The sequence below is a fragment of the Trichosurus vulpecula genome, chromosome 2 (assembly GCF_011100635.1).
Source record: "Trichosurus vulpecula isolate mTriVul1 chromosome 2, mTriVul1.pri, whole genome shotgun sequence".
Classification (NCBI taxonomy): Eukaryota; Metazoa; Chordata; class Mammalia; order Diprotodontia; family Phalangeridae; genus Trichosurus; species Trichosurus vulpecula.
Genome location: NC_050574.1, coordinates 88,947,513 through 88,966,056, shown reverse-complemented (window position 1 = coordinate 88,966,056; position 18,544 = coordinate 88,947,513). Strand labels below are relative to the sequence as shown.

Genomic DNA, 18,544 nt, shown 5'->3' with positions numbered 1-18,544 from the left:
ACAAGTCCACTTTACCTCTTTTGGGCCTCGGTTTCTTCCTCTCTAAAATGAAAGTTTAGACTAGATTACCTAGAGATTCTTTGAGCTAAAAAACGCCAAAAAACGTAATGCCAAACTATAGGAAGCTGATTTCATCTAAATTCACAAAACAAGTGGATGAGATGCACAAAACACCCTAACTAGTCCAACTCCCTCGTCGGTGTATGTCTCTTCTACTTTTGAATGCTTTGAATTTGTAGCCTGTTACAATAACTCATTTTCAGATAATGGCTTATTTGAGAGATTATCTTGTCCCACTCATTTTTTTTTCCCACAGAGAACAACTTAGACCCAGAAAGGGGAAGGGACTTATTCAAAGTCACACAAATCCATGGAAGAGCCAGGAACCAGAGCCTGAAAGCTCGTATTTTCTAAGCATAAATCTGACAATACTACAAAAAAACCTTAGTTCGTTCCTTTCCTCCCTGCTCCCACACAGTTATTTTCTCCTCCTGCGGTGCAGACTGCCCAATACTCATTAGGGGAATCTGTAGTGGACAGTTATTACACAGTGGAGAGACTGGGGAATGGAGTTGGCGCGGCACAAGGTTCCTGGGGTAGGAGGAGGAAGAGGCTAATGAAGGCAAGGGCTGGTCTCCCTCCTTCAAGAAGAAATACTGAAGATATAAGGGACAGTTGGCTTCACTGTGGAAACTACAGACTGAAAGAATGTCAGAAGGATGGCTCCCTTATTTTATAAAGCAGGAAGCCAAGGCACAGAAAGGAAAAAGAGTTTGCCTGAAAATCACAATGCCAACCAGTGACAGAATGTAGTGCTCAATAGCTAGGAGAGGGGAGTAGATATTTCCCTCTTAGACCAGGTTCTCCCTGGGGGCAGATGCCTGAGCCTAAGACCATGCACATCTAACCCTATTGCCCTGGAATATTTCCTGAGGAGATAAAGTGTATTTTTGTTTTCCTACCCACAGAGAGGAAAAAGTGTCACCTTGCTCAGTGACAACATTATATGTTCTGTCACAGTGTTTAGCATTTCAGTTAGAGATAGTCTCTACCCTCAGGTAAGTCACGAGGTTTGAAACAGTTTGCCAGATGAGGAACACACCAATCCAAAACGAATGGCATGGTTTTAGACTGTCCTGAAGCAAACTGGGGCACTTGTGGCCTCTCATCTGACTTCCTGCCTTTAATATGATCATAAGTTCATAAATTTGGAGCTGGAAGGGGTGTCAGGTCACCTGGTTTAATTGATTTTATAGATGAAAAAACCGAGGCATCAGGAGCTTCAGTGACTGACAGGTAATAAGCAGCTGAGACCCCAGGGGCCTCTTCCAGCTACCAGGCATGCTTAGTACCTGCTCAACCTATCCTGGTTCAGTCTCTAGCTTCATTAAAGGATGAATAGCCCAGTTTGCCCTTCCAGTTTCTTTGCATATTCGATTCCCAGAAAAAGCAGAAGAGAGGATAACATCTGACAGCTTATCCGACTTACTGCCTTTGCTTTGTCCTATACCTGCGATGCTCTTTAACATCAGGAATGGTCGTTCATCCTGATTTCCTCCAGCCCAGCTCTCTGCCTTTTGAAGACCAGAGCTGGTAGAAGAGCTAATTTGTTGTTTGAAGGATATTGGGGTCAAAGGACCTGGGTTCAAATCCTGACTGCCACTCAGTAATAATTCTCACATTTATTTATACAATGTGTTTAGGTTTGCAGGCAGTGTTAATGGATAGACCCAGCTTTGAAACCAGGAAGACCTGATTCAAAATCTGCCACTTGACACATAACTGGCTTTGCAACCCTGGGCAAGTCATTTAATTTCAATGTTGGAGGAAACTCTTGAAAAACATATATCTGCAGTGGTAGAGTTTTCTCATGTGGGAGTTCCCTATACCAATAAAAGCACAGGGATGGTCTCTAGCCCTAAGGTTTGCAATGTACTTTCCTTACAACAACTCTGAGAAGTACATGGTACAGGTATTTATCCCCACTTTAAAGATAAGGAAACAGAGGCTGAGGGTGACTTTGCCATGATTTCAAAGACAGAAGATCTAGTTTTGTGACCTTGAGCAAGTCAAGTCCCTTGTTCAGGCTTCAGTTTGCATATGTGAAAAAATAGCTAGCATTTACATATAGTGCTTTAAGATTGGTAAAGTACTTGCCATACATCTTGTTAGGTTCTCAGCGTCTTGGAAAAGTATTTGCTGCTAGAATCTCCTTTTTACAAATGGGCTGAGAGAGGACAGATGGCTGGCTTAGTCCCAATGCTAGTGTCTGGGGTGTGAGATGAATTCAGGTGTGTATTCAACAAGCTGTTTGTTAAGTGTCCATTTTATGCCAGGTACTGTGCTATGCACTGAGAGAGTAAAATTGGAGATTAGACTGGATAATCTTCAAGTCCCCTTCTCTAGTTTTATTATTTTCATAATAATTATGTTAGCCATGTGAATCAGTCTCCTAGTTTCTTTCCAACTTGGCCTTTTAAAAAATGCCAGACCATAACTTTTTTTTTAACCTTTTAAAATACATTTTAAAAGAGCAAAGGTTTGGAGAAGGAAAAAAATAGTTTCTCCAAAGATGGAGAATATAGCTCAAGCTGAATGGGGTCCTAGGGTTGGAGGGAGGAGAGAGAAGAGGAAAGAGGCTGTGCACATCGAGCTCACCTTGGATGAAGTTTATATTTTTGAAGGAGAAGTCGAGGGGTGGCTCCTGTGCCAAAGTCTTCACATAATCCCAGTTGTCAGTCATATTTCAGCCATTGTGGGGGGTGTAGGAGAAGCATGGGGCCCTGGGCTGCTAGTTTCGGCCTAAGGGGACAGAGAGGGGCTGCATTTGGAGAGTATTTTTTGCCTTGCAACATGCTTCCCTATCTATTTCAGTCTCGCAACAACCCTGGCAAACAGGACAGGGGCAGATAACCCTAATTTTACAAAAGGAGAAGGGGAGATGGAACATTGAGAAGATGGAATTTGCTCAGCAAGCCAGTGGCATAGTTGGATGTCTCCCCCTACAGAAACCAATATCCTGGGGTGGGCAGGGAAGCACGGCAGGATGGGAAAACATAAGTGAGTACAAGGTAATTTAAGAAGGGAGAGAAACGTAACAACTCAATGGTGGCAGGGAGGGCTTCCCTAAGGAGATGTGAACCTACGTGAAGGAATCTAAGGATTCTAAGACATGGAGGGAGAGTGGTTATTCAGCTGTGATATCACTCACAAGATGTCACTGACAGAGGAAACTCCTCAAGGAAACACTACCAATGTAACCCACAGTCTTAGCTCCCTACAGCACCAAAAGTTTAAGTGAGTTGTCCAGGTTCAAACCAATATGGGTAGGAGCTTGGACTCAACCCAGGTTTTCCTGGCTTTGAGGCCACTATGCCTTGCTGCTGTCATTGGTTCTAGGATATGCAAACTTCTGTTTGATACATAAAGTCCTAGTCTGGCTTCATTCTCCTTTTACCAGCTTATTGTAAATTACTACACTGGGTTTGAGTCTTGCCTCTGACCTATATTGGTTATGTTATCCTATATGAGCCTCATTTATAAATTGAGGGGGTTGGAGCAGATAGCTTCTACAGTCACGTCCAGCTCTATGATCCTTTGACCTTTGGCCTCTGTGATTTTGTTCAAGTTGTCCTCCAAGCTCACCTCTAATCTTAGAATCCCTAGCTTCCTCTAAAGATCATCTCAAATGCTCTTTCACGAGGATTTTGCTAATGCCTCCAGCTGCTAGAGCCTCTCCCACCAAAAGTTTCCATACTTCTTCTGATAGAATGGAAAATAGTGGCTACTTAAATTTATTCAGCTAATCAATGACGTGGCAGAAGAACCAGAGAAGGAGCTATCAGATAGGAGAACCAGAAGAAAGCAATGTCTGATGCAAACTGAAAGAGAATATCTAGGAGCAAGTGATAGTGTTGGAAAAGTTCCAGAAAGGTCAAGAGTAGGAACATAGAAAAGGGTGTCAGATTTAGCAGCTAAAGGATTGTGCATCATCTGGAAGAAAAGAGGTTTAGATCAATAGTGGAATTATAAGACAAATGCTGGTGGCCTGAGAAGTGAGGAAGTAGATTCCTCAAGTATAGGATTGTTCTGAAAGAGAGAAGTCCCCCTCTATAGGGACTCTAACTTGATAGCTTTATGTAATGTGTGTGTGTGTGTGTGTAGGTACTATATGGGGTGTTCAGGAGGACTAGCACCTTTGGTGTGAAGGCTTGTTGATTTTCAGGGGTTGCTCATCCACCTTTGGTATCCACTTGATTCACCCAATTTTGACCTGTGGCTCCAGGAAGCTGTAGCATGTGCAGTGGCCACACCCCAGTAAAACCATCTTGGCAGACAGACTAAATCAAGTTGAGGGTAACTGATACATCTCAAATCTGTTGGTGAGTTGTCTACTCCAAGCACGTGAAGCCTTTCCCTGGCCAAAATGGGCAGAAGAGAATAATTTGTTCCAACAGCCACAAAGGCACACGAAGCAGGTGCTGTGAGCACTTAGAGCTTGGTCAGGCATTGAAGATGCCGAAGTTATGCACTACATCCTGGACCATCACCAGTCATCTTGAGTTTTGCCCTGCCACTGGACTTCTATGACTCAGGAAGAGAGTATGAGGCTGATGACTTTTTGCAACTCTACCTCACTTAAATCCAATTTCACACACAAGTCAAGACACAGCCCATGATGTCACTGGTCCTCTTCAGAAACAGAAGGACAAATAACAACATATGGGCAAGTGAAAGATTTTTAAGGCTAGGGGAGGCTTGGTGATATTTGTTGTTTGTCCATTTCTGAAGAGGACCAATGACATAATGGGTGACTTAGGCAGCAGTGAAAAAGCCAATAGATAGAGAGTGAAGATGAGCCAGGAAATGATGGAAGACACACAAATAGGCCTTGTAAAGGAGAACCACCTGTTTATCAGAGACTTGGGCACTGGGGATGCAAATTTTTAAATACATAGTGCTTACTGTCAGAGACCTTAAAGTCTAATAAAGTTGAGGAGGCTCAGATAACATAACACAAATAAAGACAAGAATGAAATAAAGGCAAATACAGGATCTAGTGCCGTAGGAAAGTCTGAAATTAGAAAGAATACTCGTTTGCGGTAAGGCAGTGGCACTGACCTTTTCCTGAAAGGAGAAAGAATATGGTAATGTTCTAATGTAATATAGTAACAATAATATAATGTTCTGATAAGAATAAGTGGGCCTCCAAATTCAATACTCAACTAAAACTGATTTCTCTAAGGAAGTGTATTCCAGATAGGGCAGTAAAAGGAAAGAATGGAGGATGATATGGAGGAATTTTAAGGTATATCATGGAAAGGAGAACTTACTATATAGATGGATAACTTAAGTCTTCTGAGAGGGGAGGAAAGGGAGTAGTATATGGAAATTTGAACAGTGATGAATCCCTTTAAGGAATCTTGAGAATCAATCACAGAAGAATAAAAAGAATGTCATGCAGCTTTGAGGACCCAGTCAGCAGTCCTTTTGGCGGTTTGAGGAGAATTAGGAGATGAGAGTGAGGGTAACTCAGGGCTTTGGCAGTATCATGAAGGGCACAAGAGTCAAGGGTACAGATTAGCATGTGGTTGAAATGGTCAACTCTAGGGCCAATGCAAGGGTGGAGCAAGAAAGAATGGAGGGGCTGAAGGTTATGCTGAGGATGAAGGACAGTTTTAGGAATAATGCAAAAGGATGATGGGTTATGATCAAAGATTCAGGACCACACAGCACAATTCTAGGTAATGGTGAATTTTAAGGTACAACCATCCCTATCGGTAGCTTAGGCATAAAACCTAGGTCATGTGACTTAAGGTTGCTAGGTTGGGAGGCCAGGGTGTTTGAGGGGACCTCAATGTGTAAACTGAATTCCCCAAGTATTCAGGCAGGATTTGGGATGGAGGGAAAGACTGAGCCAAGTACTGAGCCTGAGAAAGGAGAGTGACCATGATACCAAAAGATGAAAGCTACAGCTGTGATATAGGTCTAATGCCCATTTTGCAGATGAAACAAATGCTGAAAGATGTTCAGTGACTTGCCTAGGGTCACAAAGGTTGTCTTTGAGATGGGATTTTAAGTTCAAGTCTTCCTAACTCCAAGCTTAGCATTCTATCCACTATGCCAGCTACCTACTATTTAGAAGAATGTATTGGGCCTAAAAAGAGGGAATGTTGGCTGAGTAATAACTGCAGATGGACAGTTTGAAAGCAGCATTGGGGAACAAGGAATATATTTTTTCTTCTGTTCTACCCTATTAGGAGAAATGAGGAGGAGCAAACAGCACTCAAGAAGTAGTGATTCTATGTCTTCTGGAGACATCCATGTTTCCATGGGCATATGAAGATAGAATATTAAAGGAAATAGAGGATAAAGGGAAGACCGTTAATGATTCAATTGGGCTTTCATAGGGTAAATGAAAAGTGGGGAGGGTGTAGAAGGCTGCTTGCCTTAGGCTCCAAAATTTCTAGTTACTTGATCTTCTTAAGTGGCTATTAATGTCTGAGCTGTCTTACTGGAAGGGGGATGGGGAGACAAGGAATAGCCTCCATCTCGACTGCCCGGCTTGCCTGTGTCAGGACCCCCCTATTGCCATATCGAAAGCACCCTTTCCCCCATTTTGGTGGTGGTCTCTTCCCCATCCCAATGATAATGATATAGTAATTTGAAATTCTTAGGCTACGGAAATGGGGGAGGGACTGCCCACCCTCTGCCATGCCTAAGAAGTACCTCAAAAGTCCCTAATTGGCCTCCCTGCCTCCAGTCTCTGGCCTCTCCATTCCATCTTCCACAGAGTTGCCAAACTGATATTCCTAAAGCATAGGTCACTCCTCTGCTCCAGATGCTCCCAAATTGTCACTAAGTTAAAATATAAACTTTTGTTTGATATTTAAAGCCCTTCACAAACTGAATCCAGTCAGTCTACTTTCCCAGGCTTGTCACTTACTCCCTTCATACACCTTAGCCTCCAGACAAACCGGCCTTTGTGCCTTTGTTCAAGCCGTCCCTGCTCCACCTCACCCCCAAGTCTGGTGTACACTTTTGTTCTCACCTTTACTTTTTAGAATCTCTTAGTTCAAGGTTAAAATTCAAGGGGTAGCTAGGTGGCGCAGTGAGTAGAGCACCGGTCCTGGAGTCAGGAGGACCTGAGTTCAAATCCGGCCTCAGACACTTTACACACTAGCTGTGTGACCTTGGGCAAACCATTTAACCCCAATTGCCCAGTCTTTCCTCCTAAAAAACAAAATATAAAATATAAAATAAAATTCAAGTACCTCTTCACTAGGCCAATCTTGAGCACTCCCAAGTAGACATTACTGCTCCTGACTTGCCATACCCCCACCCCAGTTATTTTGCATTTTACTTATCTGTTACTGTAGTTTCTCCGAAAAAGAACGTATTCTCCCTGAGTGCTAGAACTTTTTCGTTTTGTCTTTGAACAAACTGCTTAGCCCAGTGCCTGGAATACAGTAGGCACTTCATTCTTGCTGAATGAATAATAAATGGGGTTCCCCCGACCCTTGTGCCTGGCGCATATTATCTCAGGCTCTCAACCTATGTTACTTTCTTCCGGACTGTCTCAGGTTCTTATAGCTTACTTAGCTGCCACTGCCCTTGTAATAGGGCTACTTATGTTTGGCATGACACCTGTACCCGTCTCAATCCTTGCCCAGTGGGCTCCCCAGCTGCTGCCCAAGCTCACCAGCTCCGTTTTCTTCCGCCTTTGCCTTTCCGTAGACGGCGGCACACTTAGCGAAACTCCATGGTAACCATCATCATCATAGCCACCCAACCTCTGTACGCCCTGCCCCGGGGCATGCCGGGATCTACAGTACTCGCCCCTTGCCGTGGCCGACAGGAAGAAAGTTTTACTTAGCTGCACGGAATCCTGGAACTTGTAGTTTAAGGTTTCCAAGGTCGGAAACCGAGACTTCAACACCGCCTGGCCTTCTAAAGCTCCTCAGTCCCTACAGTCGTCGCTCCTAAATTCTTCGCCCCGATCTCTATCTTCACCACCCCTTCTCCATTCCCCGTTCTGGCCCGGGCCCCTGCCCAATCCCTTGTGGAACCGCGAGGAATACTGGGATTTGTAGTTCAAGCCTCCTTCCAGCCGGAGTCGGTAGAGACTCAGTGCTCCACCCCTCTCCCGCTCCAAGATCCCTTCTTCCAAGCAACCTCCCACCTTCCCCCAGCACTGCCAGGAGCTGCGAGAGTGCGCATGTGCACCATGATGCCTCCTTGGTTTGACCAATGAGGACTCAGCACGAGGGGGCGGCGCTGCAGTTCAAACTGTGGGTTTGGGCGGTGGCCGCGGCGGCGGCGGCGGCGGCGGCGGCGGCGGCGGCGGCAGTGGCAGCTACGAGGGGATGGGGGTGGGGAAGTGGCTAACGCAGTGAGTCTTGAAAGTGAGACCCTCAGCCGGTCCTGGGAGCTCAAGCCCCTAGGAGGGAAGCGCGCGTGCGCGACCAGGTAAGGCCAGGAGAGGAGTCAAGGGTGCACCCTAGTGTCGGAGTGAGGAAATAGGAGGGAGGCGTCGCGGAAGCGAGGGGAGGACGATGTGAGAGGTCTCCAGAAGGACAGCGAACAGGGGGAGGGGCGGGCAGGGAGAAAAGAGCACGAGAGGGGAGGGGGCGGCGAGGGAGAGAGGAACTGAGGGGAGAACTCCAGCTCGGAGACAGCTCGGCGGTGTGGGGGATTGTGGACGCCGCCTCTAGAAGGGGGAGGGGCTTTGAGGGAAAGAGAGTCTGTGAAGTGGTGGGGCCTGCTATGTGCTCTGTGCTGGTGTGGGCGATAGGGACGGTGAGAAAAAGCACATCCCTGCCGTTAAGAAACTGGCATTCTACGGGGAGCCACTGCAAGTACAGGTCGAAGGACATGGGAAGTTGATTTTTCAAAATAAAGGTGGGGCCATTTTCTGGGGAAGGGCACCTGAACTTTAAAGGCTAAGAATTCTTCGAGGTGGAAGGGAGAAAGGGGGGCGTTACAGGCATGGAGAGTCTAGATCAAGTCAACAAGCATTTATTAAGCACCTGCTGTGTGCCAGGCATGGGCAGCTAGGTGGCAAAAGGATAGCGTGCTGGGCCTGGAGTCATGAAGACTCATCTTCAGTAGTTCAAAGCAGTCCTCAGACGTTAACTGGCAGTGTGACCCTGGGCCAAGTCACTTAACCTGTTTGTTTTCTCATCTGTAAAATGAGCTGGAGAAGGAAATGTCAAACCACTCCAGCATCTCTGCCAGGAAGACCCCAAAATGGGGTGACACAGAATCTGACGCTACTGAGAAGACATGTACCAGCCGCAGTGACAGGAGATGTGCTGTGTGTGAGGAACAACAGCAAGGAGACCAGTTTAGGTTGACCATAGAGTATGTGAAGAACAGTACTGGATAAGATAGGAAACATTTATTAGGGGCCTACTATGTGCCTAAGCCCTGCGAAGATAGGTTGGAGTAGGGTTATAAAGATCTTTAAATGATAAGCATAAGAGTTTGTTGAGAAAGGAGGTAGAGAGAATTGGACACTTCAAGGAGACACTCCCATTTTCTCTGGCTGTCCTCCCATTCCTGGAATGCTTTCCCACAATTCCCTGGCTTCCTACAAGTCCCAACTAAAATCCCATCTTTTTTTGGGGGGGGGGATTTATTTAGCATTCAATTTTTCCCCAGTTTCATGTAAAGAACATTTTTTAACATTTGTTTTCAAAACCTTGAGTTCCGAACTCTCCCCTTCTCCCTTCCCACCCCCCATTGAGAAAGTGAGCAATTTCATATAGGTTATACATAAAATCCCATCTTTTATAGGAAGGCTTTCCCAACCCCTCTTAATTCTAGTGCCTTTCCTCTGTTAATTATTTCCATTTATCCTGTATGTAGCTTGCTTTGTACATTATTTGTTTGCATGTGGTCTCCTCCATAAGATTTTAAAATCATTGAAGACAGACTTGTCGTTTGCCTCTTTTGGTATCCCCAGGGTTTAGCACAGTATCTGCTGGCACTTAATAAATGTTTATTGATTGGTTGATTGAATTAAAAGACTAATAGTTCAATCAAGAGGTGGTGAAGGCTTGAACTAGAGTGACTGTGGTGAGTTGGATTGTAAGGTCCTTGAGAACGAGGGCTGTCTTTTGGTTCTTTTTTGTACCCCAGCCTGTAGCCATGTCTGGCACATAGCAGGTGCTTAATGAATGTTTGATTGATGGAGTTGAGAAAAGAGGACTTCTTTGAAAGATGTGAAGATAGAAACAATTTTTGTTGTTGTTCAGCCCTGTCAGACTCTTCAGGAACCCATTTTGGGTTTTTCTTGGCAAAGATACTGGTGTGATTTGCCATTTCCTTCTCCAGCTCATTTTATAGATGAGGAACTTAGGCAAAGGGGGTTAAGTATTTGCCCAGGTTCACACAGCTAATAAGCATCGGAGGCCAGATTTGAATTCATGAAGATGAGTCTTCCTGATTCCAAGCTCAGTGCTCTATCCTCTGGCAACCTAGCTGCTTAGAAACAAATAGATTTGGCAACTCACTGGACATATGGGGTGAAGGAGATGAGGAGTCAAGTATGATGGTAACTAACTGCCTAATGATGGGGCCCTTGAGAACTACAGCAGATTTTCGAAGAGGTGTGGGTTTGTGGGAAAGGATCTATAGACATAGATCTATCCATATCTATACACACACACATATATTTTTTACATGTGCTGAATTTGAGATGCCAACAGACCTTTCCTTCCTTACTACCTTCTTGTTCTGGAACCATGATCAAATCAATTCTGCCATTCTCTTTGGATGATGGAATGCTGTCACTCTAGCTGGCATTGCCTTTGCTTTTGTATTTATATTAACATTTAGTTCAGTTCTTAGCACCTGTGCCCCGCACTTGTCCCTAACATATGGAAGAAAAAAATATGATGCCTTTTTCCTAGGACAGGCTTTCTAATATTTAAAGATAAACTCTTGGGCTTCTCACCCTGTTTCTCAGTGTCACTCTTAAATTGTGGTTCCCAGGAATAAACAAGATATTTCAAATGTGGCCAAATTAGGATTGAGTTGGTTAGATTATAAACTTCCTTGCCTTGAATGCTTGCCTAAGATTGTGTATAAAGTATTTTTTAGCAGCTACTCCATGCTGCTCTTAGTAAATTTGTAGAAAATACTGACACATGCCATGCCCCACACCCATGGACCCCTTAACTCTACAAAGCGGTTGAGGGGGGAGGGATCATGTCTCTGCAAAATATTATCAACAGTGACGTAGGTGCAAATGGCAAAAAAATAAATCATATAAGATATGAATAACTATAAAAGGAGGGCATGTAAGTAGTGAGAGCTCAAGTTATACTTATATCCATGAAATGTTAAAATACTCAGCAGGGGTTCTTCACTTGCAACCTGTGAACTTGATTTATTTTTTAATAGATATTTTGATAAATATTTCAATGTATTTGGTTTCCTTTGCAATCCTATATATTTTATTTTGTACATTTTAAAAATATTATCTGAGAAGTAGTCCTAGGCTTCACCATCCAATCATAGTGGTCCATGACACAAAAAAGGTTAAGAACGCCTTTGGGTAGATTGTCTACAGAGGATTTATGGAAGGATACAGATAAGAATCACACAAGCAGAGAGAAAATATGGACGAAGTTGCAATTTGTTTCCCTGTTAAAAGGAATATCAACGAGAGCCATCAAAGTAAATTTCATCTTACTAGATTTGGCCAATCACTCTTGCCTGTCAAAATGTTTTTGGATCCTGACTCTGTCATCCAGCGTTGTAGCATTCCACTCCAGTTTCCTGACATCTGCAAATGTGATAAACATGCCGTCTCTGCCTTTTCCATGTCATTGGTTAAAAAAAAAAGATGTTAAGTAATGTAGGACTGCAGGAAGATCCTTAGATAGTCCATTATGAGTTGAGATTGGTCCATTAACAATGACTTTTTTGGTGTGCTTATTTCTTGAAGTTGTTGCAGGAAATGCCCAGTAAGTAAAATTCAACCTTGTAGAATCTTGCTTCCCTCAAATCAAGTGTGTGAGAAGAAAAGAACGCATATTTTATGTATTTTGACCATATGTATTTGTCTCCACTTGACTGGCAGGAATGCTATATTTTCCGCCAGGCTTATGGGTTCTATGTACAGCTTTGTAAGGATTGTTGAAATGTGATTGCAGGCACATTATCTTGAGTGGGCAGCAGCTACAACTGCACCTTGACTATGCAGCTGGTGGTATAGTGGATAAAGTGGGGCCTATAAAAAGCACAAGAAGACCTGAATTCAAATTTGGCCTCAGATGCTTACTATCTGTATGACCCTGGGCAAGTCACAGTTTCTTCAACTGTAAGATAGGGATAATAATAACACCTGCCTTGCAGGTTTTTTGTGAGGATTATGTGAGATAATATTTTTAAAAGTGCTTAGCACAGTGTCTGGCACATAGTAGGTGCTGCTATATAAATGCTTATTCTCTTCAGTAGGGACTGTTGAAATCTCTCCTTGTTGTCCTCTATGCCCATGTTCAGGAAATGGGGTGATGATGGGTTGACCCTGGCTTTCCTATTACTGAGTTTTCTACTGTTTAAAGTAGGAGAGGGAAGTGGAGAACATCCTGGGAGAGTGATAGATTTTCCTTAGGATTTAAAACAAAGCCATTAAAGGACTATGTACTTTCTCGCTATCCCATAGGTACTATCTCACAACCATTGGTGCAGTGGCCTCTTTGTCCATAGCCATGGTGAACCCCAAAGCCCCTCTTCCTCAAACAATCATATATTTAGTGAGCATGTAAACAAACAGCCTTGGGTTAGGTGCTGTGGAGTTTGGGAAAGCTTCCCAGGGTGCTCGTCTGGATTACAAATTATGTTTTGTTAAAAAATAGCTTCATTATTTTGTAGTCATAATTTACCTAATATAAATATAGACACCTATAAATAAGGTGGATAGATAAGGGATGACTAGATCTCCTACTTGGGCATGAACTGCCTTCTCCGTGTTGTTCCAGAAGGGTATATAGCCTGTCAATCCAGTAGTGACAGCTGCTCTTGGTTCACCAGGAGGCTCGGGTTGTGTCTTTTCCCTTCTTCAACTGGAGGAGGACAGCAATGCCTTAATATATGAAGTTGAGTTGATTGACAGTGAGTAGAACGGATTAATAAGTACTTGAGCCCCTTTTTAATGTTAGTGGCTAAGCAAGGCAGCTGGGGGTTATTCATACCAAGCTTTAGTCTCCATTAATGAACCTGCTTAATCTTTGCTGGTATACAAAGAGGCAAGTGAAGTCTCTTGACCTAACTCCTGACACTTTTGTATGGTTTAGCACCTGAATTTTCTGGAAACAGAATGTCTTAATTTTCCACAGCACCTTGGCCCTACTACTTTAGTCATTTGTGTGTATGTGTTAGTATTAAAAACACATGGCAGTAGCAAGCAGTGCTTGAGTTGGTACAGGTTGTTGCTAATAAATGGTCAGGAGAGGTCTAAAACAAGCCTTTTTCACTGTGGAGGAGGAGGGAAGTGGTGAGATCTTCCTGAGGAGGAAGGGGTAGGAAATCACTATAACATAATAAAGGTGGATACGATGAAGGAAGAAACACACTTGCAACATAAAAATTCACATAGAGTTCAAGTGAGAGGCAGAAGCAAAATCCTATGTTTCAGCTGAATTCAGAAAAGCAAGGGGGCAATCATGGAGGAAGGGGAGGAGGGGGGAATAGGCATGCCATGAACCTCATTCGCATCTGAACAGGATAAAGGAAGATTGAACACAATCAGGCACTCGCACAAATAAAGATCTCATCTAGAAACAGATTAAACTAAAAAGGGAATTAGGAGAGGACGGGGACAAGCAAGGGGAAAAGAGAGTCTTAAGAAGGAAAGTAGAATAAATAAGGAAATAGTCATAAAACAAACTCAGATGTTGGAGAGAGTAATATGAAGTGGGGATTAAAAGGAAAAGAAGACAGTAAAAACTTGGGAGCATGAACAGGGTAAGGAGAAGACCTGCAATAGAACAGAAATTGGCCATTTCATTTTTATGGATCACAAGTGTCAGCCCTCCCCCCTCATCTGTGTTACCACCTTTCAAAAAAACAAAGTTTCTGTTGATTTTTTTAAAACATCATCAGTTTTCTCCAGCATTCCTTTCTCCCTCCCTCACAGAAATCCATCCCATATAACAAATAGTATTTTTTTTTAAAGACAAGAAAAAAATAAGAGGAAAATTTGAAAATCTGTGCAGTAGGCAACACTTGTGGACTGCCCACATCTGCACAGGGGAGCATGTTCTCAAATATCTTCTTTTGAGACATGCTTGTGCTTTTAATTTTGCAACATTCACTCTTGATGAGAGAGAGAGAGAGTGCGTGTGTGTTTCCATTTACATTGTTTTAGTTGTGTGTGTATGTGTATATATATGTATTTTTTGCTCTGCTTAAGTCACTGTTTTAGTTCAGGAAAATCTTTTCCAATTAATAGCTATCTACTTTGGTTCCCATTCTTGCTGTCACTAAAAGTACTGTTATAAATATTTTGTTGTATTTTGAACTTTCTTCTTACTGATGGCTCTTGGGGCCATAGGCCCAAGTAATGGAATCTCTGGGTCAAGAGATGTGGGCATTTTAGTCACTTTATTTACATAATTCCAAATTGGTTTTACAGATTGACAGTTCCACAAAGAATATACCAGTGTGCCTATCTTCCCACAACCCCTCCAACATTGACTGTTGGCATCTTTCATCATCTTTGCCCCAATTGCCCCAATTTGCAGGTATGAAAGGTATGAAGCGTTAGGGTAGTTTGATTTTCATGGTTTGGAACTTTCTTTCAAGAGGTTATTAATACTTTGCACTTCTTTTAAGAACTATTCATATTCTTTGCCCACTTTATCTATTAGGCAATGGCTTTTGAGGGGTGGATGTATTTGTGTATGCCTGTAGGTACATGTGTATACATGTATGTATATATGTATATGTGTGTATCTGTAAAATCTGCACTCCGTACCTTTTAATTCCTTTGCAATTCTAAGAGAACTTTTGATTTCATGTGCTTAATGACTCAGTAATGGCTAGCTGCATAATATTATCAGTGGAGCCATGATAATAATTAGATGTGGCTTTAAGAGTTGAAAAGCACTATATAAAATATATATAAAATCTTATTTGATACTCACCACAACCTTGGGATTTAGGTACTATTATTATCCCCATTATACAGATGAGAAAACAAGCCGAGAGATGTAAAATGACTTTCCCTGTGTCACACAGCTTCTAAGTATCTAAACCAGGATTTGAACTTAGGTCTTCCAGACTCCAATTTTAACACACTATCTACTATTAAGCCTATTTGCCTAATCCATTGATTATGTGCATACCTTGCAATTTTAACATTTGGCACATATAAAAATTTTTATAATAACTTCGTTGCTCAGGGAAGAAGTTTTAAGCAGAACAAAATTAGGTCAGAGAAGTTAAAATGAGGAGAACAGTTCCTGTAAATCTTTTGATTATATGTAATTTTGATTTCTGCCCCAAATGACCAATCCTTTTCATGAAGTGTATTCTTACAGTTAATAGATTTGTGATTTAATATATATATTTATAAACTAAAGTTATGAATGTGATTGGAGTATTGAGAATGGGAGAAAGTTCTACTGGTAGGAGATGATATTTATTGTTTTTATTTGTATTTATTGTTCACTGGAGTGCTCCTGCTCTGCCAGAACACCCAGTTTGGGTGTTTAAAACAAGAGTCACTCACTAAACCTTCCCATTGTACAAGGGCAAGAAATTTCCCAGCCATTTAATTGCTACTTTAACCAAAGACCTGCTGTAGCCTGTTGTAAAGAATACTCATTTATTTATTATTAGTTTTTGTCCTCAATGGAATAATACTTTTTGCAGGATTCAGCTTTCAAAAAAAGAGAGCATAAGATTTGGAGTCAGTTAACAATCAAAAGAATGTGCATGAAGTGCTTACTATGTGCCAGGCACTATGCTAAGCAAGGGGTCTACTCCCCCCTCCACAAAAAAGGGCAAAAACAGGCCTCTTATCATCAAGGAGCTCAGGATCTAATGGGGGGAGACAATGTGTAAACAACTGTGTACAAACAAAATGTGTATTGGATCTTAGCTAAATCATTAGGTTCTCTGGCCTAAACGGTTCTTTGTCTGTAAAGTGGAGATCATAATACTTGGATTATCTGACTCATAGGGTTGTTTTGAGGAAAATGCTTGGTAAAATCTTAAAATTACATCTAAATTTAAATTATAACTGATGTCTTCTACTATCCAGAGTCTCCTCTCTGTCCTTCAGTTCACATGATCATAGATCTAGACCTGAGAAGGACCTCAGAGGGTCCTGATACCTCATTTTACAGATTAGGAAACTGAGGCCAAGGGAGGTTAAATGACTTAGCAAAGGCCATACTGGTAGTAATCTCTGAGAGGTAGGATTTGAAATAATGTCCTCACAGCAAGATATGGAATCTGTATTAAGTTTAAAACCTTCTAAGGACTATTAAAAAGAAATCCTAACACTAACTAAATCATTCCAATTACTGGCCTGCTTTATTCTGCCCATAGCCTTGCAATGCAGTTTGACTTTGATTACTGCTAGAACGCTAATGCTGACAGGGATAATGTTGTATTACAAAGTACTGAATTCAGGTTTTGAAATACTATGGAGTTTTCACTTCCTACTACAGTAGGAAGTGAATATTACTATTTAATATTACTAGAGCAAAAGTGTATGTAGTGATAAGTGATGAGACCTTTACATTCAGTTCTTCCTATATATCTGAAGCCGTATTCATACATAAGAATATGGAACATCAGCAGAGGTAAACCTTTCTAACCCCACAGATAGAATCCCCTCCATGATGCTTTGAGCTTAGGTCTTCCAGACTCCACTACTAGAGAAAGGCTCTGAGAGATGTTATGGCTCCAGAATCACCACCTTGCACCCAGCCTGGCCTCAAGCCCCTCCAGGTTTAGCTGTGCTGCTCTTTGGTGGAGGGGAAGCCTTTCTAGCTTAGGAACAGCTGCTACAGCTTGAGTTCTACAGGCATAGCCTTTAAGAGCATGGGATCACATGAATGGGAAATAACAGTTTTAACCCCAAAACGGGAGGTTTGGAGGGATTTTGAGACCTATTGATATAATGAATTGCTGCTGTAATATTCATGCTCCCACCTACACAACATGAAGACATAAGGGCTGATAACTTTGTAGTGAGTCTCAAGACCAACTGACTCCATCTTCTCTGGGAACCCTGTAATTTGAATGCTTATGCTTCTTCCTCCTGCTTTCAGCTGCTAAGTGACTGAATTTGAAGCCATATAATAAGCAGACCCGGGAGACTTTCTCCAGAAAAACAATCACAGGACTTGCTCGTGCTTTGAAAAGCTGTTCTCTAGCAGGCAAGAGTCTGTCATTTGAAGGCTTTGGGGTGGGGGAGAGTGGTCTCTATCAAGATGAACAATATGGGATACTGACCATTTAGGGGATTTAGAGATTCTCTGATCTGCTGTAAATTTATAATCTTTTTTTATAATTAAGATTTTTTTTTTATTTTTAGTTTACAACACTCAGTTCCCCATAATTTTGAGTTCCAGATTTTCTTCCTTCCCCTCCCCCCTCCCTTCCCAAGACGTTATGGAATCCAATATATCTTCTACATATAACTTCGCATTTAATTACACAATAGTCAAGTTGTAAAGAAGAATTATGACCAATGGAATGAATCATGAGAAAGAAGAAACAAAACCAAAAAACACAAACCAAAACAAAAGAGAAAAAAAATATATAGGGGAAAAAAAAAAGGAGAGCAAACAGTGTGCCTCAATCTGCATTCAGACTCCATAGTTCTTTCTCTGAATGTAGCCAGCTTTCTCCATCATGAGTCCTTTGGAGTTGTCTTTGCACCGTGTATTGCTGAGAAGAGCAAAGTCTATCAGGGTTAGTCATCACAGAATCCATATATCTGTGGCTGTGTATAATGTTCTGGTTCTGCTCCTCTCACTCAGCATTATATCGTGTAGTTATTTCCAGGTTATTGTAAAGTCTGTATCTTCCCCATTTCTTATAGCACAATAGTATTCCATTACCTTCATATACCACAACTTGTTCAGCCATTCCCCAATTGATGGGCATCCCCTTGATTTCCAGTTCTTTGCTACTACAAAATGAGCCGCTATAAATACTTTTGTACACACGGGTCCTTTTCCCACTTGTGTGATCTCTTTGAGATACAGCCCTAGAAGTGGTATTGCTGGGTCGAAGGGTATGCCCATTTTTAGAGCCCTTTTGGCATAGTGCCAAATTGTTCTCCAGAACGGCTGGATCTACTCATTATTTTAAAGCCCTTCCTTAATGTGCAGTATAGTGGTGTTAGTTAATAGAAGAAGCCTGACATAATCACAGATATACGTGAAACAAATGCTTATTAGCAGGGGCCAGTTGCTAGAGGAACCAGTGACACAATGTTTTTAAAACTTGTAGCTCACTGCATTAAAAAAAAAGTTTTATTGTTGTATTTTGTTATTACACCATAGTCATT

General features: G+C 42.1%; 2 protein-coding genes across 2 annotated transcripts in view; one reads left to right on the top strand and one right to left on the bottom strand.

Moving 5' to 3' along the window:
- The window catches only part of LOC118836659, a 34,460-nt gene extending 26,441 nt beyond the window's left edge, over positions 1-8,019 (bottom strand). Inside the window, 2 exon segments of the mRNA XM_036743890.1 lie at positions 2,659-2,802; positions 7,703-8,019. Coding sequence (XP_036599785.1) covers positions 2,659-2,743 — 85 coding nt within the window. The 5' untranslated portion in view covers positions 2,744-2,802; positions 7,703-8,019.
- Positions 8,020-8,400: 381 nt separating this feature from the next.
- Positions 8,401-18,544, top strand: part of NUMA1 (nuclear mitotic apparatus protein 1) — a 100,754-nt gene continuing 90,610 nt past the window's right edge. Inside the window, exon 1 of the mRNA XM_036743264.1 lies at positions 8,401-8,469. The gene's annotated coding sequence lies outside the window, so the exon portion shown is untranslated. The remainder of the gene's footprint in view (positions 8,470-18,544) is intronic.